At 48.3% G+C, this 26,384-nt stretch overlaps 2 protein-coding genes across 4 annotated transcripts in view; one reads left to right on the top strand and one right to left on the bottom strand.

Moving 5' to 3' along the window:
* Ppp2r2d (protein phosphatase 2 regulatory subunit Bdelta) overlaps positions 1-8,302 on the top strand; it is a 45,123-nt gene extending 36,821 nt beyond the window's left edge. For all 3 annotated transcript variants that reach the window (XM_074078037.1, XM_020182969.2, XM_020182971.2), the window contains 2 exons: positions 1,291-1,552; positions 7,510-8,302. In XM_074078037.1, coding sequence (XP_073934138.1) covers positions 1,291-1,552; positions 7,510-7,789 — 542 coding nt within the window. In that variant the 3' untranslated portion in view covers positions 7,790-8,302. The remainder of the gene's footprint in view (positions 1-1,290; positions 1,553-7,509) is intronic.
* A 4,335-nt stretch (positions 8,303-12,637) lies between these two features.
* Positions 12,638-25,590, bottom strand: Bnip3 (BCL2 interacting protein 3). Its single transcript, XM_020182966.2, has 6 exons — positions 25,430-25,590; positions 17,809-17,959; positions 17,142-17,226; positions 15,521-15,627; positions 15,297-15,446; positions 12,638-13,592 (listed from the first exon to the last, which is right to left on the bottom strand). The coding sequence occupies exons 1-6, from the start codon at positions 25,473-25,475 to the stop codon at positions 13,547-13,549; spliced, it is 585 nt and encodes a 194-aa protein (XP_020038555.2). The 5' UTR covers positions 25,476-25,590; the 3' UTR covers positions 12,638-13,546.
* Positions 25,591-26,384: the final 794 nt, after the last annotated feature.

Raw genomic sequence — 26,384 nt, 5'->3', positions numbered from 1 at the left:
CTGATGACGCGAGCTCACAAGAGTTCTCAGCAGCTGTCTGTCTTCCTTCCTGGAGGCTCAAGCATGATTCTGAGAATTCTGTGCTCGTATTAGAGTTCCTGAAGTGAAGAAGCAGTGTCTTCCAGATAATGACAGATAACTGTCTTTGTCTTCCAGATAACACTTTTCAGTATACAGTCTTAGATGCCAAGGACAGTAATTCGTTGAGTAAGTGCTTGGTAGTGGCACAAGATGGCTTCAAGTTAGTGCCCCGTGTAGGGCCAGCAAAGGTCACAGTCTCCCATAGTAAAAAAAGTAAGGGAAAGCTAAGGGAGCTTTCTTATTTTTGTTTTTGGTGGGATTGGGGTTTGAACTCAGGGCTTCATACTTGCAAAGCAGGCACTGTACCAGTTGAGCCAAACTTCTAGTCCTTTTGCTCTGGTTATTTTGGAAATGGGATCTCACAAACTGTTTGCCCAGGCTGGCCTCAAAGTGCGATCCTCCCCATCTCCACCTCCCAGTTAGCTAGGATAACAGGCATGAGCCACAGTGCCTGCCTTAAAGTAGTTGAAAGGAAAAAAAAACACACATGTTCACCTAACGTGTCCTGTGGCATAGGTGTGACCATCGTGTTGAGAGGTGTCCAGCGGGCACAGCAAAGGGAACATTCAGGCTGCCAGAGAAGGCAAGTTCCACTGAGGAGCAGTGAGTCTTTCCTTTACGCCACAGTAGAACATGACCATTCAGTATGGAAGCAAACCCCCTTTGCTGACTGGCTGTGACCCATGGAGCCACTGTGGTTGGTAACTGTGTTACCAGCTAAATGGTTGACACTCCAGACAGCAGGCTCTCCCTGAGAGGCCCAGAGTGCTGTGCCTCCCTTATCACGCCTCTTCCTTTGATGGGCACAGATGGGGCAGGACATCATGTCTGTGTCTCCAACCTGGGGCCAGGAGAACAAAGGCCTCTGTGGTTACAGTTCCAGGCTCATGCAAGGTCCTGAACCCAGACTCACCTAAGTCAGGATGACTAGAGGCCTTGCCCATGACGTTCTAGTTCAGAACTGCATGGGATTTGGGTGTCTGCGCTTCTGACGTCTATCCCTTGTCTGTACTGGTGGTGGAATGAGTGTTCTGCAGCTCTAGCCTGTGGAAGTAGAAAATGAAACAGAAGCCCAGGATGTAAGAGAACTCAGCCGCATCAAGGCTGAGCCCTCCAGAGTCTCAGTGAAGGTGCCATGTCCTCCCGGAGTCTGAAAATGATTTGTGTTGACTCAAAACAGAAGCTGGAAGTATTTACTTTGTTTTTCAGTTTTTGAAGAGCCTGAAGACCCCAGCAGTAGGTCCTTCTTCTCAGAAATAATTTCATCCATATCCGATGTCAAATTCAGCCATAGTGGCCGGTACATGATGACCAGAGACTACCTGTCGGTGAAGGTGTGGGACCTTAATATGGAGAGCAGGCCTGTCGAGACCCACCAGGTGCACGAGTACCTGCGAAGCAAGCTGTGTTCTCTGTATGAGAATGACTGCATCTTTGACAAGTTCGAGTGCTGCTGGAATGGTCCAGACAGGTGAGCCTGCCGTGTCACAGCATGCATCATCCAAAGCTCGGTCTCTAGCAAGGCCACTAGGGAGAGTGCTGCAGTCTGGAGCTGCAGAGGAAATGCCGATATGCTCATGCTCTCTAGGCCTTTCATTTGTTTGATGGTACCAAGGGGAGAAAGTGGGTCTCTGAGCAGATTTCTCACCTTGCTGACAGTACATCTGCATTAGGCAGAAGCATAGCATCAGGTGCGTGTAGACTTCTCAGGGAATGAAAGATTCTTGATGTTTTTTTAAGTCACGCCCAAGGTGAGTGCAAAGGAAGGAACTGAAGAGGTCACTTGCTGGCTGGCACAGCCATGTTTCAGTTTGCCTCTGTTTGGAGAGGTGCTTTTCAAACCCCTCTAAAGACCTGATTCACTGCATACTGTGGTGCTTTTAGGCCCTCCCTGATTTATTTTGTGCTCGTTCTTTAAAGATAATACTATTTCTAGTGCTGTTGAGAGTTAGGTCTTTAATATTATATTTAAAAAATTCATATTTTTAGGTGATGGAAAGAGATTATCTTACATTATCTTAATAGAGAATTTTTGCTCACAGTTTAAACAGAGGAGTTCTGCTAGTGGTCACAAATGACTTGACATTCTGAAAAACCTTTCAGCCTAAACACCTAGAGGTCCACATTGGTGGCACCCACCTGTCATCCTAGCACTAGGGTGATGGAGACAGGAGGGTCATGAATTCTAGCCCAGCCTGGGCTGCATAGTAAGACCACGTCTCAAAATAACTACATACATAAATAAATCTCTAGACATCTAGAAATGCTGGCTATGGTAATATCTCTTGAAATGCATAAGTGCGCTCACAGGTACTCAAGGGGAATTTTCACAAGGGCCACAAGTGAAGAGGGAGTTGAGTCCAGAGCAGAAAGTGACATCCAAAGCTCTGGCTGGCCTCAGAGGCCACTGGACACATGAGCTGCCTTGGCCTTGGCTAAAGCTGAGACCTTGAGGTTTAGAAGAAAGTGTCAGTCTGCAGAGACCATCTGAGACCTTGGACTAGGGTGACTAGTCTAGATGAGTCACCACAGCCAATCCTCGCAAGAATTCAAGGTGTGTCTGAGCCGTGCAGTATGGAAAGCCTTCATGCAGGCAGTGCTCTGGCATCTGAGCGACAAACTTTCTGGATCTGTTCACAAACTAACATGGTGGCCTGGAGTGTTTTGCAGAGAGGCCAAGGACCTTATTCCTGAGGTCACAGCAAGCTTCATGCCAGGACAAGTGCCCAGGGATGACACAGGCCAGGCAAAGGCCATTCAGACAGGTTGGCCTCACAGCCACCACACACCAGATCTAGAGGATCTTCTGCTTTTAGCAAGCAGCAGACAGGCCTTCACCTGTGTCTTGTTCCTGGAGGTGGGAAAACTCACAGTTCTCAAAACCTGTGAGAACAGGCAGGGCTCTTGCTCCCACGGTAGATCACCACCACCTCCAACCCCCGGGCCTCAGGACTTCCCAGAGCAAAGACAGCTCACAAGAAAAAATTACCAGGCCCATGTAGGAAAAAGCCTCCATGGGAAACAGAAACAATAGAACTTGTAAGAATTCAAATGTTGAAGTTACAAGTTACAGAATGTAGAGTAAGAAGTCTTGAAGTGTTTCCACCATTAAAGCCCGAGAAAGGAACCACAAGACTATTTGTTTCCAGATCTGGAAACAAAACTTGCAGGATGAAAGTCCATGTGGGGTTCAGCAGCAGATCCCCCTCTAGCTGAAGAGATCTGGAGTTAGTTATCTGCAAGGAGGCCCAGGGAGGTGAGAAATGGGGAAGTTCACAGGTCATGCAGCCCAGCGGAAAGAAGTGTCTAGAAGCTCACTGTTGTGGAGAGGTGGTACCCATGTGACAGGGAGCCCTTCATTTTACAGTTAGTATGCACTAACTATGATGATGCCTACAAATTTTGTGCAACTTAAGAAAGACTGATTGATGCATAAATTCAGAAAGCACAGAAATATGCAGCAAAATGGCACAGAGATGTCCACATCCAGGACATAAAGGAACCGCAGGACACTAAAAGCAGAGAGAAGGTCTTACAAAGCAGCTGGGGAGACTGGACACTGGGCTGAGAGTACACTGCACAGCCACAGTGGAAGCCTGCCTTAGTCTGTTTTGTGTTCAGTAACAAAACAAAGCTGGATAATGTTTATAAAGGGGTGCATTTGCCCTACAGTTTGGCCTGCAGGAGAAAGGGTGACAAATGTCATGCAAATAAGGAGAGAGGAGGCAAGAGATTTGTAGCAACCTGTGCTCACAGTGCAAATCCAGACCCTCCAGATCTAACAGTTTCAAGAGAACTAACCCCATCTTCTGAGAGAAACCTTGATCCCTCTTGGCCCCAAATCCCTGTCAGAGGCTCCACTGCTTCAGTACTGCACAGCACTAGGAGTTAGGCTTCAGAATGAGCTTTGCCATACACAGCCACACACTGCCATAGCACAGCCATAAGCCAGTGTACTGTGTTGTGAGCTTCTGGCTATCTCCAGTGTGCTGAGGGAATGTTACAATCAGCCTTAATATGTGTTGAGATAAGTGATCATTTACAAAGGCACCCAGGATAAAAGAATCCTCAGATGGAAAAGACTACCCATCCAGAGACAGGAGAGTGAGAGCAGGAGTCTCTGCAGGGTGTGCCTCCTGCAGGAGCAGGGTCCTGGAGACGGTCTGTGCTCAAGACAGGTGAGCAGAATGACTGGGAAACCGTAAGCCAAGCTAGTGCCTCATGGCCACATGGAACAGCATTGGCTAATCCAAGGTGATTGTTGGTGCTGGAGGCCAAAATCTAGAGCTGTCCCACACCATATGGTAAAGCAGCTCTGTGTGTTCAAAGACAAACTCCAAGGAGGCATTTTTAGTTCAGGCAGAAGGGCTTCTGAAACAAGGCTCCAAAGCCCAAACCCCAAAGAAAAACTACATTAAAAATTTAAGTTTTTCTTTGCATCAAAATAAAATGGCAAAAATAACAGCCACAAAAGCAGATGTATCCAGAATATGTAAAGAATTTCAAGTCAGAAAGTGGCATACTGCTCACTTTATTTCAAAACAGCAAAACTTGCCAGGCACTAGTGGCTCATGCCTATTATCCTACCTACTTAGAAGCTGAGATCAGGAGGATCACAGTTCAAGGTCAGACTGGGCAAATAGTTCATGAGACCCCATTTCCAAAATAACAAGAACAAAATGGACTTGGAGGTGTGGTTCCAGCAGTACAGCGAAGCACTGAGTTCAAACCCTGTTCCCACCAAGAAAATAAACAGAAATAAATAAAAAGAGCAAAAACCATTAACAGAGATGGAAATGCACATATTAAGATGCCAGGGAAGAGGGGGCCAGTGGTCTGACTCTGCCTTCTAGAGGACTCTGAGGTCAGCGTCCAGCTGGGAGTCTCTTATACGTATAGCTGTGAAAACTGTTGAGAAACCTGAAAACGTGGGGTCTTTGCTTCCATTTCCTGCATTGGGGCAGGAAATGTTTCTCTCTTCCTCCATACTCCCCACCATCTTTGTGTTACCCTATTATACTGAAATAAATGCTTGCTAAAACTTTCAAAAAAAAAAAAAAAAAACAGGAAACCTATAAACACACCTAAAAACAAACAGCCACTTACTTATCACTAGGGAACACACAGGTAAATTGTGTATTCTTAATTAGGGTACTAAAATTCAGAGAATTGGAATGACACATTCCACAGAGGTGGACCTCACAGACAAGAAGAAAACAAAGCAGCTTCAGAAGGAATATACACCATTTGATGTTTATGACACTTAAAACATGCAAGACAACTTTTTTTTGTTTTTAATAATGTGTACTTGGACTAGTGGTGAAGTTCAGTGGTAAAGCACCTGCTTGGCATGTACCGGGCCCAGGTTCCATCCCCATTTGCCACCAAAAACATGCATATGTATATTTTAAAAATAAAATATTTGAATTGCATGGGAATGGTGTACACCTGGTTTCATGAGATTGCCTGTGTGGAGACAAGGTGGGAGGCCTTCTTTCTAGACAGCATCGTGGGATTTAACTGCTCAGTGATGGCTTCTTCGTGCTTATGTGTTTGTGAGTGCATCTACACCTTTGGGCATGGCTGAAATTCTGCAAGCTGGGTTTCAGCTACACATCCGGAGGAATATCCAAAGGCTTACAAAGGATGTTTGCTGAGTTCATTCACTCTTGCAAATGCACCTCCATCTTCTCGTCCAGCAGCTTCTGTTGAGGGGTAGGATAAAGCGGAGCAGCGGAGCATGGTCTTCAGTCCAGTCCCTGTCCCTTCACCTGCTGCCCTGCTTCTGTGTGGCATTACCTGTACTGTACTCTCAGTCACCCAGGGAAAACAGATGCAGCTCTTGCTCCATATTCAGCTCTGTTTCCTGCCAGGGGCGGGACTGACTGGGACAGGGGACGTCTACCTCAGTGCAGGCACTGCCTGTCCAGAGTTAAAAGGTTGTAATAAGTGGTATGAAAGTTACTGTGCAGCAGCAGTTACTGCACAAGAGGACAAAACACCTCTGTTGGTTCTAAGCTGCTGTTGCTGTTGAGGTGTAACAGCATGGATGGGCCACACCTTTATTACTTACCCTTTCATGTCCACCATATTCTCCGTGGAAACTCATTTGGAGAACACCCAGTCATGGGCATTCATTTCAAGACCACTGCTGCTGGAGCACACAGCAGCACAGTCCTGTTTCCAGCCCTCTGGTGCCATGTTACCCAGCAGAGTTTGATGTAAACAAGGATAGCTGTGCACAGTTTTTGTTTTGAATTTTTCTGCTTTTCTGGTGTGGAGTTTTTGATGAGGTCCATCAGGCACAAAAGTATTTACAGATAACTGGAAAGAGTCCTGAGCCCCATGTTGACTGGAAGGTCTCCACTTAGACATTGTGAAGACCACCACTGACCATGTGGTGACGAAGCAAGTGGGAATCCTGTCAAAGTGGGAAGAAGCTGCAAGGCTGAGGACTGCCACATAGTGACAAGACACTGCTTTTGACCTTGCCAGGGAAGTGAGGGGGTTGTGGAGCACACCTTTCTCATCTAGAAAGCCATAGGTCAAGGCATGGCAGAATTTTCAGCCATTTCTGTCTTCAGTTCTGTTGAAATAAGGTTGCGTAAGCTTTCACCAGTGTAATAAAGTTGTGTCATGCATAGTTTTTAGTGGCAGGTTTTGTTTTGGTTTTGGTGGGACTGATATGTGAACTCAGGGCTTTGCACTCTGTCACTTGAGCCACACCTCCAGTCCATTTTGTTCTGGTTATTTTGGAGACGGGGTCTTGTGAACTATTTGCCCAGGCTGGCCCTGACTCGCAGCCCTCCCCATCTCAGCCTCACAAGTAGCTAGGATTACAGGTGTGAGCCACCAGTGCCCAGCTGCTTTCCATCTTCTGATGTCTTTGATTCAAAAGATTTTTTTCTGAAAGACTTGTAAAAAATTATTTTTGCTAGAGTATGTTAATTGTACAAAGTGGGGTTTCATTATGATATGTCTGTATATACATATATAGTGTGCTTTGATTCTCAAATGTGCTAACCCCCCTATTGTTTGGTTAAGTACAAGTGAAGGTACAGATTGACTAGCGTCTCTTGTCCACAAACACATGCAGGTCAGTTTGGCTCAGTCACTGGCAAGATGCAGATGGTGTAGCTTGACAGTAAACTGCTCCTGTCCATGACTGAGACAAACAGGTTATTTTTTTTTTCACTTAAAAAATACATTAATGTGAATGAATCCATTACTTTTTTATCCTGACATGGTTATACATAAAGTTCAATGGGAAGCCTTCCCTGAATTCCTTTTCTGATCTCATGCCTTACTGTGACTCAGCAGTGTACAGACTGGGCTCCTCGTGTCGCTGACAGGCGCGCCACGGGAGGGAAGTTCTCTGCCTGCGCTACCAGGCACTCACAGTCTCGCTTGTCCTCCTGTTTTGAACAGTGCCATTATGACGGGGTCCTACAACAACTTCTTCAGGATGTTTGATAGGAACTCCCGGAGGGACGTCACACTGGAAGCGTCAAGAGAGAACAGCAAGCCCCGAGCCAGCCTAAAGCCCCGGAAGGTGTGTGCAGGTGGCAAGAGGAAGAAAGACGAAATCAGTGTGGACAGTCTGGACTTCAACAAGAAGATCCTGCACACAGCCTGGCACCCCACGGACAACATTATTGCCGTAGCTGCCACAAATAACTTGTACATATTCCAGGACAAAGTCAACTAAAGCCAACTGAGGGAACACGCCCTGTCATACGTAGTCGTTTCCGAAGAAAGGCAGTATCGTCCTCTCCTCTAAGAACAGTGACGCACTTCCCTTCGCTTGGCAGACGTGGGAGAGGCGGCCTCGGCTGCGGTCCTGCGGGGAGAGGTGGGTGCTGCTCTAGGGAAAAGCCCACTTGAAGAATTGCTGGGCATTGTTCAGTAGAGACCATTGCTCAAAATAAATGTATTTATTTAAGTCTGAGCCTTCCTTTCCATTTATAGTCCAAAAACTAACATCTGAGAGAAAGGGTCTTGTCAAATCTCTCTCTCCAGCTCTTCCCCTTCTCTGCCACCCCTGGGCCTTCACCTGGACATGGTGTCCTCTCTGGCCTTGGAGCCGAGGTGGGCGTACCTAAGCACTGATGCTTGGATACGCCCCAGCAGCCTCAGGCAGCTTTACCTCCCTGTAGCCACTTCACACCTTCAGTGTGACCACTCAATAAAAACAGTACACTACAAAGTGTTTTAAACTCAATCAGAAGTGCTGTCTTTATTTGCTGCAATATAATGAGATTATGCAGAATTATTCTTTGGAACAGTGGAAATGGCTGTCCTCTCAGCAGCATGGTGGAATATGTGGAGGGTTCAAATTCTAGCTTCCAAACTGCCCTTTGCCCTCTGTGGAAACAGTCCGTCTGCTACACCAGGTAAGGTCTGGGAAAAGCCTTAACGGAGTCCACCTCTGAAAAGAAAATTACAAGGAAGAGCAACAGAGTTGCTCCCATGAAATTAACACTTGGTGTAAAGCAGGCCTTCAGTGCAGCACCCCTGAAAACAGGCTTGCTTTTCAAATTTTTTTAAACAGTACTTTGGGGGAAAAACCTACTTTTTAAATATCACTAAAATTATATGCATGCTAGATAATACTGCATTATTTCAAGTCAGCAGAATTACACAATTTTAATTATGTGATGCCACCAGTACCTTGCTGGATTACTTTAAAATGCCTTTGATATCAGAAGCCAGGATTCCCTAATACAAAAAACAGAGGTGTACCAGCGCTCTTGACCAAAGCTTGCTTCCGTGGGATTTGACTCGTGAGCCCGGCCACTCTGGAGGACGGAGCGCCAAAGCACACGTGCCACTGCTGAATTAAGGTATATTTTGATTACTATTGCTATATATGTAAGGCAAATGGCATTAGCCTGAAATAATGTTAACAGAATGACTCACATTAGTTCATTCTGAGTTAGAATTTGAGGACCTAAAAGTCCCTTTATTTTACTTAAGAGTAATTCTTTTATACTGTATCTTGGTTGTGACATATTCCCAGCATCTGAGATGTGGAACAGAGTTGTTCGGCCATTAGTCAACCCTCGTCCTTAAGAGAAAGCAGTTCTAGTAAAACAGGATTGGATGTTTCAACTATTTTGACGAAAAAATTTAATAAACTTTAAATGTTTAACTGGATTTGCACTGTGTATTTGGACACCTTCTTCCATCTTTTTAAAACATTTCCCACTGAATCGAAAACCAGCCTTCAACACCTCATTGCAGGACAGGGGTGAGTGGGAGGCTCTCCCTGTGTGCTCAGGTGGCCCCACAGGCTCATTCATGCCACATGGTCTCATGGTGACCATCTTACTTCTGAAGTCATACTCTGAGGCAGCAAGAAGTTTCTACCTCATTTTCTTCTTTTGGGGGTGGGGAATGGTACTAGGGTTTGAACTCAGGGCCACACGCTTGCTAGGTGGGTACTCTTACTGCCAGAGCCACCCCGCCAGCCCTGCGTGTCCTTTTTCTTGTCCAGGATCCACATTACAGTTGTCCGTCTTCCAGTCTCTTTCATGACCTTGAGGCTTTTGACGAGCGTCGACAGTTACTTTGTAGAATCCCCAGTTTAGACTCGCCTGATCCTTTCTCGTGGTTAAACTGTGCTGAATGCATTTGGTGAACACAGGAGAGCGGCTATGGCTTTCTCTACGAATCCTAGGAGTAGGTGCTGACTACCAGGCTGACCCACAGGAAGACAGTCAGTGACCCTTTTTCTTCCTTTCATATGCGAACGAACTGACAAGCCAGCAGTTTCTGTGTGTGGTTTTGTTTTGTGTGCTACTGGGGTTTGAACTCAGGGCCTACATATTTGCCTGGGCTGGCTTTGAACCTCAATCCTCCTGACCTCTGCCTCCTGGGTAGCTGGGATTATACCGTGAGCCACCAGCACCCACCAAGTCAACAGTTTTTGTGGTTTGCCTAGTGGGGATTTCCACCGCTCCTTCCATGTATTTTTTTTTTTTTGCCAGTACTGGGGTTTGAAATCAGGGGCCTTGCACTGGCTGGGCAGGTGCTCTACCACTTGAGTCACTCCCCCAGCCCTTTTTTCATTTATTTCTCAACTAGGGTCTTGTGGGTTTTGCCTGGGGCTGCCCTCCGACCACGGTCCTCCCACCTAAGGCCTTCCACATAGCTGGGATGTCAGGTGCCCAGCTACTGGTTGACATGGGGGTCTTGCTTTTTGCCTGGCAGGCCTCAAAACCTCTGTCTTCCAGGTAGCAAGGATTACAGATGTGAGCCACAACCCCTGGGACTTGAGGGTTGTCTGTTTTATTCTGTGGCTAGAAAGCATCACATCCTAACCTTGCTCCTCCAAAACTGTCCCAGTTTTGGCCACTAGAACCTGGAGGATGTATGTGACGCCCGCATCGTCACTGAACTAACGCTTCTTCAGCACAGCTTTCTAACCCCAGGGATGTTCCAGGTGCATCTTGCCCTGTCAGGTACCTTCCCGAGGAATGGGTCTCTATTGCAGAACAGTAGAAACCAGGACCTGGAATGAGGCGGCCCCTCTGCTTTGGGAGTGTCACAGCTTGGGATGACCCTGCTCCCACACCCACTCTCAACCAGCGCACTGCTGGTGCCTCCGTTTCAAGCTGCTGCAGCCGACTTCTCACAGCCTGCCCTCCAAGTCTTGTCTGCAGCAGTAAAAGCAGGTTCTCATTACCCACTGCATCCTTCATTTGCTCAGATCAGTGTACAGGCTGACTCAGGACAGTCACCCCACACCCGTACGGAACAAATCCTAGCAAGAGTATGTGAGGTGCTTTTTTCTCCTTTAACCTTGCAGTATCTAGTCAGAATAGTTTCCATTATTCAGGTTAGTGATTTTCCCCGCTCCCTTCGTGTGGTTTTACTCATTTGTGATGTAGTTAGGCTCCCTACCTATTGCTTTTGGCAGTACTGTAGTTCTCCAAGGGAGAAATACAAGAATCCTCCTACTCCCCCTTCCTTCCATTTGCCCCTACTGCCACCGCATCTATTCCCAAAGCACCTCATGTTTCTGCCTCTCCCCTCACATTCTTGCATGAATGAGGAAATAATGTATTTTCTTTAGTTCTTTTTGCATAAAGAGTATTTCTTTCCATTTTAAACTACCACCTTCTTCAACAGCCTGCAGTTAGAGCAGAGCTCAACTCAGCCCCACCTAGGTGTCATCAACTGAGGCAGCCCTTCGAGGTGAGATTTTCAGAAGGGACACCCTGGGATGTCACTCCTTAGAACTGTCAAAAAACTGGCAGCCATCTTAAAAGTGCCGCAGGTTTCTCAATTCAAGCACCTAATGTCATTAACTTTTTTTTTTGGATATTTTTTGCCTCTTGCTTTAACTTACTATATAAACCGGGGCTGGAGGTTTGGCTCAAGTGAGAGAGTACCCGCCTCGCAAGCACGAAGCCCTTTCAAACCCGTTTGGAATTAAACACACACTGGAAATCACTATCAGTTTATCAAACTTCCCATGCATACTGAACCGATCTCTTACACGGGTACTTTAGTTATTTTAAAGAATTCGACACACCAACAGAATAGAGTGTCCTCGTGCACTCGTATCTTGAAATTTGTGAAAGCTGTATCAGAGTAAAGTGGGCTGTAGGTTAGAAGGAAAGTGCCTGTATCCCACTAAGGCAATGCCCACTTCCTCTCTAGGGCTACTGCCTACAGCCCTGTCTACCTGGGTGTCCTCTTCTACAACCTAAGAGCAAACCCACTCACAAGTGGTGGCCAGAGGTTAATTTGAAGTCAGAATTATTTAGATGATGTCTAGTACGTCATAAACTGCCATTCGATAAGCAGTGGCGCAGTCACTTGTGTTAAAACAGTAGAGCGAGAATGCGTGAATGGATGCAATGTCAAGCTTGTCTTCTCATTGTAAATGAATAAGGTGTCTGTGATGTCAGGCCATGAGGAAGCCCTGAGTGACAGTGCAGCACTTCCTGTGGTCTTGCGCTCAGCTGATGCTATCAGTGAAAAGGACAAGTGCTGGCTTTGTGAAGCACCCCAACTGCCTAATGGGATTCACTGAAAATCTTTTTAATTTTTGACGATACTGGAGCTTGAACTGCCAGACAGGTGCTGAACCACTGGAGCCAATCCCTACTTCCAACGATAGCCACAGAACAAGCTTTTGGTGCAAAACAAGTTTGCTCTAAAACAGAAGGAAATTCACTTGTGCAGTGTGACGCAATCTGGCCCCAGATTTTTTTTTTTTTCTTTTTGTGTGTGTGATACTGGAGCTTGAACTCGGGCCCTTCACCTTGAGCCACTCCACCAGACCTTCTTTGTGTTGGTTTTTTCAAGATAGGGTCCGTGAACTATTTTCCCAGGCTGGCTATGAACCTTGATCCTCCTGATCTCTGCCTCCTAAGTAGCTAGGATTACAGGTGTGAGCAACAGCGCTGGGCTGGCCTGGCCTCAGTCTTGAGGCTAAATTGCATAAGGAATCCATTCCACCAGCTGTTCACCAGCTTTCTCCATAGAAAAGGGCTACAAGCTGCTTCCAGGTTAATGTCTCAGTATGAACATTTCAATATCAACATTTCAACAGTAAAATGATACATTTATTTCAACACCTGAAAGATGACACAAGATATATACAGCATATCAAAGAGGCAGCCTCTGAAAAACTTGGGATGTAGAAAAAAACGAGATAATCAACAATAGGCCTGGTTTAATAGAAGCCTTTATGATTTTAACTCATGTAAATTCAACAATCTCCAAAGGATTTGGCAAAGATTTACTTCTTACCCCTTCCCGTCTTTTAAAGTAGACACAGATGTGCTTACAATAAAGTTGATTTTAAGAGCACACATGATTGGTTAATCTAGCAATCCTAGAGGAAAGACCACAGAGGTGCCCCACAGAATCTGAGGCCGAGGTGGCCTGACAGTCAGAGGCTGCAGTTCTCACTGCAGAAGCAGCGCTAGTGCAGGTAGAGGCAGCAGTCTGCAGAGCGGCCTTGGTTTCCATTTGCTACTTAAGAACAAACAATTCACAAGGTTAAGTGGTCTTTACAGACAACCTGCATTCATTTAAACTAAACACAGTATTTTTTACAATAGTGTGATAAGGCCACAGTATTCCTTCTGAACAAACCCCCTCCAATGTAGTGAGCTTACTGTCAATGTTACTCATTCTTTTGAAATATAAAGTGTTTTAACTGAATTAAGGTTACTGATAATTTTTAAATACTACATACATCGTAACTAGTATATTAAAATTATTTGCACTATTTGTATCTAATATCCAAACGTTTACCAGAGGCCTCAGTCTAACATGCTTATTCATCGATCCCAAAGGCATTACAGTCACCACAATCTGTGTCTATTCTGCCGCACTTAAGAAGGAACAGACACAGGTGCTGCAGCCACCCAGGATCACAACAGCTCTTCAGCTGACTGTCACAGCTCAGCAGGAACCCGCACTGGGAGCAAGGTCAGACGCTTCATCAGAAGGTGCTGGTGGAGGCTGTCAGGCGCCTTCCAATGTAGATCCTAAACAGAAAGTGACTGGCAGTTAGTGAGGTGGCACAATCCTCAGGCAGTTCACCGGAGATGGCTGGCCAGCTCTGACCTACTGTAAAATGTTTTGCAGTGACCGTCTAGTCTTTATCACATGCATGCTTTACTAATACATCAATATGTATTTTGTATTACTCTCATTTTTTTTGTGTAATTAGGGTTTGAACTCAGGACAGAGTCTGCAAAGGAGGCACTCTATTGCTTTAGCCACACCTTCAGTCTGCGTCTATTTTTTTAAAACATCCAATTCTGTGTTAACAGTAAGTGTTAAAGAAAAAGGGACACTACCTTGGGTGTGGCTCAGTGGAGGAGTGCTTATCTAACATGTAAGGCTACAGGTTGAATCCCAGCCCCTCAAAAGAAAAAAATCAAAGTAGGGTACTAATCAACAGGAAAGCTCCTCCTACACAAACAACTTCTGGCTTCCTTTACTATTTTTAAATACATCACAAGGTGCTGGAAAAAGCACCCACTGGGCAGGCTAGTGTCACTAGCCCACAGGAAGTCAGCAGGTGCCACCTAGGGACCAGGGAGTCCTCTTCCAGGTTTGCAAGGGGTGTCAAGAGATGAGACTGCAGTCTATAAGCTAGCTATCTGAGACCAGTTAAAGATGGTGGCTTTTATCTTGACATGGGTGGGAAGGTGCTGAGGGCCTTTGGGTAGGGATGACACCATCAGGTTCTGAAAAACTACAAAGACAGAGGACAGGGACAGTGGCTGGGTGCTGGCTGCAGAGATCCATCCTAAAAGGATGACTTGAATATCTGAAATGCAGATTGTCAGGCCCTGCCTACAGTCTGCTCACTAGCTCTGGGGAAAGCTCCAGAATCCCTACCTAACCAATCCTGAGTGAGATGGATCCCAAACACACCAGCCAAATGACAGTGATGGGGTGGAGCCACCCATAAGACAAAGGGCCAGGAGACAAGTAAACACAGGGCTCCAGAGAGCCATCTGAGTTACAAGTTTCATCTTAGACAAGGTGACTTTGAGGAGCCTTTGGCCCACCCAGGGAGCCATTTCCACAGGCAGATGGAACTGTGGGTCTGGGGGTTCAGAAGTTAGATAAGGAAGATGGCATGGAACCCGAGATCCACGCACTCCCATGGGCCCAAGACATGCAACGGACCAGGTCCCATGGGCCACATGAATAGATTCTGAGGGGAAAGGGGCGACCATGCTGTGGGGCCTTTTTCATCCTGTCCCCTGGGCACCAATGTGTCCCTGACAACCTAAGCCAAAGCAAGCCACACTGACATCCCTGCCAGTCCAATCAGCTGCCTCCACAGAACACTGAACAGGGGATCTGGCGAATCAGGACAGGGCCAGACCTAAGGAATGGTAGCTCTGGCTTCCCTTCCCTTCCTGCTCTGGCTCTTCAGTGTTTCAGGGCTGTAAAGCATAGCTGTGTTCACCTAGCCTCTCACTATGTTTTCTGCAGTTGTTTAGGAAAAGAAGCAGGAAACTGGAGACCTGTTTGCTCCGTTAAACAGCACAATCCTGTCCATCAGGAGGTGTGCAAGTCACGACCCATCCATGCACTACACGGAATGACGCAGTGTGTTCCCTAAGTTCTCACCGCACAGGAACAAGGCCGGTCTCACTGCACTTAGCAACATGGGTAAAGGTGCGAGCCAGGAGTCATCATGCCAGGAGTCACCCAGTAACGTCACTCACCCCAATCCAATGGCCAGCAGATGAGAGAGCAGCAGAGACGGAAGGAAAACCTTTAGAAATTCTGCTGAGAAAATGCCCCCTTTCTTCATAACGCTCGTGTTTCTCATGCTGAGAGTAGCCGTGCGCTTCGGGTGTTTAAAGAGGAACTCCCTGGAGTGGGAAGAAACACGTCTGTCCATATGTCCAGGCAAGGAAAGACCCCGTGTCCCTGGAGAGAGACTTACTTGGGGGGGATATTCTCTGGTCGACTGGACCAATCCCATATCCAATCTGAGTTTTTCTTCAAGATGTTTTCGACTTCTTTCCTTCTCTCAATATAATCTTCCTCAGACTGAGACACAGGAAATATTGAAACAGGTTAGTCTGCCACACTCACACCAGAAAGCTCAAGGTCACAGAGCCCAGACAGCAGCATTCAGTGCAGGCACAGCCACAGACTGGATTCCACCCGAATGGCCCTGGACACTCTGCTCCTCTAAGGACAGAATGGGTGTCCTACCAGTCTGTTAAGACACTGGGCTCAACTGTGAATGTTAAGAGCTACAAACACTGCCCTAACGAAGTGTGACATGAGGACAAAGATGGTGATGGCAGCACTGGTTATGAAAATCAAAATAGCTCAAAACAGGGATGGTTAAATCAATGGAATACTATACTATAAGCAAGTTTAACAGCTTTTGAGTTAAGGAGGGAAAAGGCAGAAATTCATATAACCATGATTTCAGCTACATTTTAAAATTTAAGTGTAAAACACTAAGCAAAATGGAGCTTAATATATGGGATTATAGGTATTTTTCTCTGTTTTTCTGCATTTTTTAAATTCCAGACCTGAGCATACAGTTCCTTTTAAAATTTGTGTGTGGGGGGGTGAAAGCCCATCAAACATGGATGCAAGCTGGACATGGACTCCACCTGTCCGGGGGTATACAGCCAGGGTCTGACTGGCTTCCAAAATCCCCGCTCAACTCCAAGCCTCAGAGTTGTGATGGGCCAGAAAGGTGTCTCTGAGAAAGGTGGAACAGGACCCTGCGTCCGCAGGACTAACGCTGTGAGCCTGCCTCCCCTAAGATGGCTGTGCAAGTGACTAAGGAAGAAATTCAACTATTACGGTCCCACCAGTGTCAAACACCCATGAGAATAGACACCACACCTAACACACAGGCACGGGGCGTTACCAGATGTGACTCATCACAGCCTCAAAGTCCTACGAAGTGGAACGGAAAAGAACCCCAGCTCCCCTCACACCTTTGCAGTCATATGGTCCACCTCAACACTAAGTGGACAGGCCCGTTAGACATCCGTTGAGCTCACATCAGAGAAATGATCTTGTGCAGAAGTTACCAGGCTAAGGAGGTGCCAGTGCCAAACCACCCAACACCAGTTAGCACTACGTGCTAGCAAAGGCTGCAGTGTGTTCTGGCTATCTGTGTCTAAAGAAGACACCCAGATTCATGGCCACAGTGCCCCACGCTCAGAGGAGGGTCCCAAACCACCACGATGGTGATGTTGACTCCTCTCACTGACCAGCCCATAGCCATGAAGGGAGCACAACTCAGGCCATCCTCATCCTTCCCAGGGCCACCGGCTCCCTCCTGCTCCCGGCTGCAGACACAACAGTTCTGTGTCATGGACGGTGGGCAAGGCAGGAGGCTCCCTCCGTACATCCCCTCCATGCAGCATCTACTCAGCTCGCAGTAAAGCCTGTGTACTGGAGATGTTAGCACTCAGAGTTTTATTTAAAAGGCAAGAGACACCCTAAAAGCCAGACTTTGCTAAAGTAGCTGTGAAAGGTCCCTATACCATACAGACCTCAAGCCTGTCCCCTGCGCACACTCCTCCACTTACCTGAGAGCTGTTCTTTTCTGCGATGCTGTGCGTATCTGTCTCAGAAGCCCTGTTAGTATCCTGTGGAGTCTGTGAGCGTGGCGGGCTTGGTGATGAAGTGGACAGAACGGGAAAACAGAACACGTTAACATTGTCTCGAGACACGGAAACCCCAAAGGCAGGGGCCATCTCCTCAGAAAGGTCAGGAAGGACAGGATGGAGGGCTCCCCTTCCTGGGCCTTTTCAGCTGAGTACCACAGGAGTCAGTTGGCCATTCTTCCAGGGAAGAGGCAAGGGACAGGCAGGGGTGGCTGGCTCTGCCACCCACCAGCTGCACGGTCTGTGACACAGCCCTCAGGAGCTCCTGACCTTTGATCACTGAGTGCAGTCTGGCACCATGGATTCATTCACTCCCAAGTGCTGCTGACAAGGACCTGCAGCTCTGACAGCCTGCTGAAGGGCTAAATGACACTGTAACGTTGGGGGGCAACTTTACAAAGCCAACAGGGGTTCCCTAGCTTTACTATGAGCCCCAGGTTGTTTCCTCCTATCATAGGGCACGGTTCCTTGTGTGAGGACTGTCAGGATCCCCTCCAAGCGTGGGCTCTGAAGGTTAGCTATGAGCACTCGGGATGAACGGCTACCACTGAGGACCTCCGCACTAGCACATGCACCTATTTAAACCTACCTGTCACAGTGAGAACTCTTGGAGCTGCTCCTTCCAGACTCGTGCTGTGCATCCAGCAGTATTTTTTCCATGTCACCATTATAAATAGACACAGAGGCTGGAACACTACTGCTGCTCCCATTATTGATAAAGTGCAATTCTACCCAGGAGCCTGAAGAAAATCAAAAAAAGGCCAGGTAGTTGAAATTTTTTACCCACTTGGAATTTCATCCTCACACATAACCTGCCCAGTCTTTCATTCCTAAGAGGCACCAATGGTAGCACAGGATGAGATATTGCCTACACGTGATCTTAGCCAAGTAGCAGCAAGCCGATATGGACACCTCCTCAAACCCCTCTTTATAACATGCCCTCTGTGCCCACTTCCAACACTGGCATTACTGGTTGCTGGCCTGTTCTCCCGAGGCCCAGGAAGCAAGCCTGTAGGACTATAACACATCTGTGTGTCTTCCACTCCTTTACAATGCAGACACCCATACATCTGTGGCGTCATCACAGACCCATTCAATTATTTTTTGTACTCAAGTTTTAGAAAAAGACTGCCACGATGGAATGTAATAGTGCATGCCTATGATCTCAGCACTCAGGGATCCAGAACTCAAGGCTAGCAAGGACTATATAGTGAGACCCTGTCTCAAAACAAAGACTGTCAACAAAGCTTAAGGAATTTAAAAAAAAAAAAAAGTCTTTAAAAGATCTCAACTTGCTGGTGCTGGTGGTTCACACGTGTAGTCCTAGCTTTTTGGGCAGATCACAGTTTGAGGCCAATCCAAGCAAACAGTTCACAAGACCCCACCTTCAAAAATAGCCAGAGCAGTGCTGGTGAGGTGGCTCAAGTGGTAGTGTCCCTGCCTAGCAAGTATGAGGTTCTGAGTTCAAGCTCCAGTACCGGGGGGGGGGGGGGGGGGGGGGGGACCTTTTGAAAAACACAGCAAGCTATTGTGCTCTGGAGTTACATCACAGAGATGTGGCTCAAGCAGTAGAGCACCTGCTTTGCAAACACCTGCCTAACAAGCACAAAGTCCTGAATTCAAAACCTAGCTGCACACAAAAAAAGTTTTTAACTTGGCCTTTAACTTTGATTCTTCTTCCTCAGCCTAAGTGCTAGGATTATATGCAGGTACCACTATGCTTGGCAAGAGAGGTTTGAACTCTTAACCTATTTCCTTTTACCAGCATCACACAGTGACCCTGAAGCTATGTAACATTCACGTGACTGTTTTCTATATTTATTCATAGCAGAAATCAGATTAAGATACTGTGGACGGAGCAGAGTTAATTTCTGGTTGAATTTTACAGAATGAGCAGTCCTTTTGAGTTCTTGGACAGATCTTACTGGAAGGAAGCGCAGCATTAATACACACGGCAGACACGGGCTAAGGGTGGAGCTTGGTGGAAGAGCACTTGTCTAGCATTCATGAGGCCCTGGGTTTGATCCCCAGCACTGCAACAGAAAGTGGCCATTGCTTCACAGATAAATGCATGGCTTGCTCCCGGCTTGAGGCTGCCGAGCACTGGTTCCTACAGACCTTAAAGGGGCTTGCAGGTTAAGACACAATGACTTTGACGTCATTAGGAAACACCACTGCCCTTCCACACACCAATAAACAACTCCTCAACAAGAGTCAGTGCCACTTCACACTTGTGCCAGTATTTGGTCGTCATCAGCCTGTAACTGTCCCTGCAGCTTGCCTGTCCCATCTAAACCCACATGGATTAACGTGAACTTCAGGATCTGACACGGGGCGCGTTCACTGCAGACTGCCTCTGCTTTCCCCTCTGCTCTGTGGTGCCTGCTTTATTGTGTGGTACTGGGATCTGAACGTAGGGTTTTGTACTTGCAAGGCAGGCGCTCTACTGCTTGAGCCATGACTCCAGCCATGTAGTACTTACTTTGACAGAATCAGTGTGATTTCTGTTTTGTTTTATAGGTTCATTTGTTTATAGAAAACGCTTTGTTAAAGAAAAAAAAATATCTCTGGTAATACACAGAGGACAGAGAATGAACGCAGACCCACAAATGACAAAAAAAAAAAAAGTATGAATTAGAAACACTGAGTTACCTATTTTTGCAGTCACTGGATTTTTACTAAGTACAATAGTAATCAACCTGAACTACTCTCTGTCCTTAAACCACACAGCACACCCCACATCGTGCAATTAGGGGAGGAGTGGAGTGCCTACCCATCAGCTCACAGTGTGGAGGGCAAATGGCAGCAGTGTGGCTTTCCCACACATAGCCATCTTGAAAAGAGGCCTGGCCTCAACAAGAGGGAATGCATGTCACAGGAATGAGGAAAAAAGCGTGGGTTTACAGCTTACATACAACTTGTGGGCTTCTCCTGTTAGCTTCTCCCACTGCTTCAGGTCAGCCAAACCCACAGGACGCACACTGCCCACACATTGGCAGAGACTACAGTGCCTCTGGGATTTACATACTCCATTCTGGACACCCACATGACTATTCCAGGTACCCTGTGTTGATGCTGACACCTAACTCTGAGGTCCTAGAGCTCACACCTGAGTCCTGCTAGCCCTCCTTCCTCCCTGGTCTTGGAGATAACGCATGGCCAATCAGCCCGTTCTGGTCCACTGGCCTGCACAGCATACAACCTCAGCTTTGGGCATTTCCGTTTTTCTAGGATCAGTTCCTGTTATTCAGATTCTGGGCCTAGCTAAATTGACTTCACTAGGCATAAGTACTGCCCAGATGTGGTATCTCACATCTTGGAGTTTGAGGGATGTCTTTTTTCCAACACCACTCCTGACTCCAAATAAGTTTTCCTACAACAACTTATTTTCCAATGCCAACTGGGTGCCTTACAACTCAACACAATTCTGAAACTACCTACCTACCAGAAATGACTGTCAGACCCAAAAGATTCAAGGGCTCAGTCTCACAAGACTGCCCTACTCCAGACACCAGCTCCAACTGGGAGTCCCAGTCTATCCACCAATCTGCCCAGCCAACTACATATTTAGGGGTTCCCAAACCTCCCTTACATCCAGTAATTTGCTAAAACCCAAAGAACTCAGGAAAACTTGTAACTTCTGTTTCTAGTGTAAATCAGAAACAGCCAGATGGAAGCAACACATAGCAAGGAATGATGGAGACCCCTAACACATGGATTCACTCAACTCCAAAGTTCTATGAACTTCTGCTTCAAAACCTACAGCCTCCCCCACCTCCCTGGTGACCCTGAGTTTCCATGCCCTGATAACTTACTAGGTCTATCTGGTGACCAGCCCCAAGTCTGAGGCGATCTATCCTGTGGCCTCACTAGGTCACCTCATTAGAATAAACTTATGTATTCCAATTAAAGAGGGACTCTTTATGGATAACAAGACAGCCCCTACCACACAAGAAACCCCAGAGGTTTAGAATTCTGGGCCAGAACTAGGGACAATGACCAATGTCTGTTTATTACACAAGGGGCAAAACACATGGGGGATAACTGTATCTTTGTCTCAGTACTCCAGAGCAGTAATTTATAAAGGAGAGAAACTGAGCGCTCACAGTTGAGGAGACTGGAAAGTCCAAGTTCAAGGCTCCACCGTGTGCTGTCTGGTGAGTCTTCCTGCTGCTCCTCACATGGTTCAAGGGCAAATGGACCCAACACCCTCCATGAAAGCTCAACCCAGTCCACAGGGAGCAGTCCTCAGAGCTCGCCTCTTAATACTGTCACACTGGCAACACTTGAATTTTAGAGAGGACATATCCAAATCATAGCAATGCTTTTAAAAATCACTTCAGAGTCCCATGCATCTTTAAGAAAAAAGAAATCCCCATTCTGGATGGCTGCAGTGAAAAGTTCTGGATCTAAAAGCTGTATCCCAAGGAATGATTTATTGAGGACCAAGAGCTCTTTCATCAACCTGCAGCAACTGACAGGAAAGTGTACTTTCTGGAAAATGAAGACAGTATATGCTGCTACTCTGCTTACATCTTCAATTTATTCATCTTAAGCAAGAAAGATGAGGTTTCTTAATCTCAGAAAACCTCTACAAAGATGTCACAAATAATTTACTTCAAAAAACTTTAATACATTTAGGCCTCAGAAAGAAAGGTGGTATTTCTGAGTCAAGGTTAAGTCCTCATTCCTAACTCCATCCCACTTACCCATTTATGATTTATATTGCTAACAAGATACACAGCAAGTCAATGTTCATTCCTCTCTAAATCTAGATGAGATTTACAGAAAGCATAGGCTGCTGACATTTACATATTACAAAGAGAAAGCTGGTAAGTCAACCTCAGAGATCAATTACAGTCCAACACTTTTGCTGGGGTTTTTTGTTTTTTTTTTTTTTTTCTTTAAGACAGGGTCTCACTGTGTAGCCCAGGCTGGCCTTGAACTCAGGCTCACCAACCCACCCAGCAATACTTTTAAATTTTTTTTTTTTTTTTTTTGCTGTGCTAGGGTTTGGACTCAAGACTTTGTGCTTGTAGGCAGGTCCTCTACCACTTGAGCCACAACTCCAGCTCTTTTGAATTCTTAATCCATTTGTTTTCATGTTTTTCCTCTCATTTTATTAAAAAATAAAATATAATCCATCTGATCTCCAGCCCCTCTAGGTACTCAATCAAAGTGGTTCCCACTTCCTGTCTCTACAGTGACACTCCAGGGAGTTCCCCTAGCCTCACTGCCTCTGCATACCTCAGGGCAAACGTGCAGATTTCCTTCCCCTACACTGACAAGTGGCTGCAGGCTGCAGTCCCCCATGAGAGGGGGCTCTACCCTTGGGATGCTGTGGAGGGACAACCATGTGGGGTGCTTTCTCCCTCATTCTCCACTCTGATTTTTTTGTGTGTGTGTGTGGCACTGGGTGGGGTTTGAACTCTCATTCTCCACTCTGAAAGTGCTGATGTAGTGCAGGCAAGCGTGCAGCACTGCTCTAAGTGATGATGGGACAGCCAAGGTTGGATGACTGCCAGCAGAATGGCAGGCATCCAAACAGTTCCAAAACAGGAGCACAGATGTCAGAGCAGAGGGATGGCAGATGGCGTTAACATCTCTGAGAGATGAGGCAGCGGAGTTGCTAAACCTGGAGGGACCTAGTGCCCCCCAAATCACCACAGGCTGCTTCCCTGGAAGTGGGCTTTGAGAAACAAGGCCTCTCACGTTAGCTGAAGAGGACAAGATACATGACCGGCAAATGACTGATTTCAGCATAAGGTCCAGTGGGTGTCTAAGAATGAGCTTACCGCCCTGTACCTTTCTTTTGCCAGGCTTTGTCTGATGCATTCTTGGTCATTTGGGCTCCAAAAACCCCTCTAGTACTTACTCAGTAGCCGACTTCCCATAACTGCTGCCCACCCTACTTCTCACTTAATCACTAGATCTCATTTTGACTATCTGTACAGCACAGGGGTTCAAGGGCAGAGGTGCATGCCTGTGGTCCTGGCTACATGTTAAGCCAAAGTAGGAGGATCAAGATGAGGCTGGCCCCAGGCCAAAAAAAAAAAACCAAGCCCTTACATGACAAATAACTAAAAGCAAAAAGGGCTGGGGTGTGGCTCAAACAAGGTCCTGAGTTCAAACACCAAGTACCAAAAATAAGTAAATAAATAAAAAGCCTGGGGAGATGGTTTCAGCCAGAATCTAGCTAACTGAAACCCTTCACACGCTAAAACTGCATGTTTTTCTCCTGCCCATGGTGAGAACCACTTGGTAACAGCCAGCTGCAGATGGAGCGGTTGAGAGGCAGGACTGAGATCACTAAAAGCTGGTCCCATCTGGTCCCAGAGTGATGCACTGACGCACTCACACGTTCTGCAGTGGGTCCTTCAGGAAAGTCAAGTCACGTTCCCACTCTCCTGCATCACACAAACCCTGTCGCCCTTCTACATTTTACAAGTGCTGAGGTCAAAGCCCAATTGCTAGCAATCAGCCTATCAGTTTTGCTGTTAACACCTGGGGAAAAACATCTGGTCCACGTGGTCACAAGTGGAGTGTTTACAGTTCCATCTCCAAGGCTTCCCCAGTAGCTAGCTCAGAGGTAAACAAGAGCAACGGAACAGAACAGACAGGCAGAGGTTAGAGCTGCCTCAGCTCCCAGCCCAGCTCGGATTCCAGTTTCATAGGCAGCTCAAGGCCCCACGTGACCTGTGACCCCTCCCACACAAGGCAATGGAGCCAGTGCCCTGCTGCACTGCACGTAGACCCAGAACGGCCCAAATCCCAAATCCTTACCGTGACTTTCCACACTGTGTGTAAACATCTTTTTATAGAATAAGCAAAACAGAAAAACAAAAATCCCAACTCTGCAGCCTACGTGCCTGCCTTGCCAGTGACTCAGCAGTTCTGTGCATATGTCAAAGAACGAGATTAACTGAGCCCTTCAGAAGACTAAATCTGAGCGGGTCAAACACACACTAGAAACAAGGTTTGGTGACTGGACAAGGGGGGGTTTCACACCAAAGATTACAAAACATCCCTTGGCTCTCATTTTATAAGGAAAGGCAGAAAAACTCCTCCACTTATTTCAAAGGACAAAGTGCCAATGTTTGAAGTTAAAGAGAAAAACCCGAAATACAGTGCCACAGGAGCGGGCCCATGTCTGTAATCCCAGCATCGAGGAGGACCCAGAGTTGCAGGCCTTCCCCCCCCCCAAAAAAAACCACCCTGAATTGTAGGGTTTTTTTTTTTAATATGCCTGTAAGTCTTAAAATGCAGATTCTACAATGTATTACTAATTAAGTCCTGTCTAGTAAAACCTTATTCAGAGAAATAAAATCAGCAGCTCACTGAATCTGTCTTAATACAAGCTTTTTAAAAATGTTAATGAACGCTGAAAAGTCAGCACCAAGGCTTCAGGTACTGTCCAAAGCTCATTTACAGGCGCATTTTGCTCCGAGAACACAAAGATCCACAGTCACCAGGTTCCTGTGACCCCCCCCCCCCCGCCAAGGCTGGGCCGGCTCAGCTGCAGAGGCCTGCCCGGGCTTTGCACCCAGACCTGCCTAGCAAGGTCCTGAGTTCAAACCCAGTACCGCCAAAAAGCAATGATGATAATAAATCAGAGACACGAGGTGGCTGTGTGCCGGAGCAAGTCACTGGCGCTGCCCATCCAGAACCAGCACCCGCTGGGCAGAGGGCAGGCGCGTGCTCAGGCGCACTGGGCGCGTCGTGGCCAGGCGCCGGGTGCCTGCTGCCTGCTGCCTGCGCTCTGCTTAACCTGTAAGCCAGTGCCACGCCGTCTTGGGAGGCACCTCTAGCAGAACTGGACCTCGAACACCGCCGTCCCCGCCATACTGGGCAGTGGAGCTGCACCCACCTCCGGCCCCGGACCCCGTCTTTCAAAAGCTACTCGTGCTCATCCGGAGTCCCTACGGACGCGGACGTTAAGGACCGAAGCCCGAGGAGCGTCAAGCCCACTTGGAGCGCCCCCGGTTCCCGCGCACCCAGCCGGGAAAGAGCCCTGCTCCACCGCGAGGCGCATTCTCTCTAGGCTGGGATTCCAGCGCGGCCCTGACCCAGGCCGGGGCAACATCCAGGTGCGCGGTCGGAGCGGGCCGCCCGCTGCCCAGGGCAGCTCCGACGGCGGGACCCGCGACACGGACACGGCCTCCCCGGACGCCCGGCCTCCCGCCGGTCCCGCAGCGCCCCCGCGGCCTCACCCTGCAGGTTCTCGTCCTGCAGCCCCGGAGCCCCGCTCTGCGACATGGCGCCAGAGGGCGGCTTGGCGGCGCGGTGTGCGCCGGACCGCGGCTAGGCCTGGCCGGAGAACGCAAACGAACGCACGCGCCGCGGCCGACCGCGCAACACTGAGCCGAGGCGGCGCAGGGCGGGGGGACGCTCGGGGCGGCGCGGGGCGGGGACGACGTGGCCCAGCGGCGTCTCCCATAGGCCAAGGGGCGGGGCCTACGGGGCGCGGAACGCGGGGCGCGTGCGGCACGTGCGCCGCGTGCGCGGGGCAGGCCCTGCGGCGCGTGCGTACGGGTGGGTGTACGTGCGAGGGGGCGGGGCCCCGGGATCTGTGCCGCGGTGGGCGGAGCCTCGGGACGGAGGAGCTGTGGTGGGCGGGGCTTCCGTGGTGGGGCCGCGAGGAGGCGGAGCCTCTGCTGTGAGCGGGCCGCGGGGCGGCGTCCCGGGTCCCCTAGGCTGGGCCCCGGGGACTTTCGCCAGGCGCTGGGGCAAAGGGCGCGCAGAGCGCCGGCAGGCGCGGTTGCTGTTGCGGCGGGGCGGGACTCGCTCTGCTCCTCGAGCGGGTGGGGGAACAGAGGCACGGGGTGCGCGACGGCCGCCTTTGGGCACCGCAGAGTTGCACGTGCGCGCCGGCCGCGGGGGATCGGGCGGGAGCGCGCAGCCCGCGCCGGCCGCGGGTCTTCCGTGCTTCCTCTCGCCCGAGCCCCGCACCGCCGGTGTGCAGCCCTGGCCGCAGCGAGCCGGGCGTCGGTTTGTCCCGGGCGCCCGTGTCCCCGCGGCCTCTGCACGGCGCTGGCGCCCTTTACAGAAGCTTTGCTCCCGCAGCAAACCTCCCCGTCCTTAAGTTCACGGTGTCCTCCGCCACCCTCACCACCTCGGCGCGGTCGCACTCAGCCACTGTTTTCTGAACTCCGACCCGGCATTGCA

This window comes from Castor canadensis, chromosome 7 (genome assembly GCF_047511655.1).
Source record: "Castor canadensis chromosome 7, mCasCan1.hap1v2, whole genome shotgun sequence".
In the NCBI taxonomy this organism is placed as follows: Eukaryota; Metazoa; Chordata; class Mammalia; order Rodentia; family Castoridae; genus Castor; species Castor canadensis.
This window is presented reverse-complemented; position numbering and strand designations above follow the sequence as displayed.

What these genes read in the sequence shown, in the direction of transcription:
- Bnip3 (XM_020182966.2), bottom strand. Translation starts at nt 25,475, where the DNA reads ATGTCGCAGAGCGGGGCTCCGGGGCTGCAGGACGAGAACCTGCAGG. An exon ending in AAGAGTTCTCACTGTGACAG is followed by an intron (nt 17,227 to 17,808) that starts GTAGGTTTAAAT and finishes TTCATCACCAAG; the next exon opens with CCCGCCACGCTCACAGACTC. An exon ending in CTGCTGGCCATTGGATTGGG is followed by an intron (nt 13,593 to 15,296) that starts GTGAGTGACGTT and finishes CTTTCTGTTTAG; the next exon opens with GATCTACATTGGAAGGCGCC.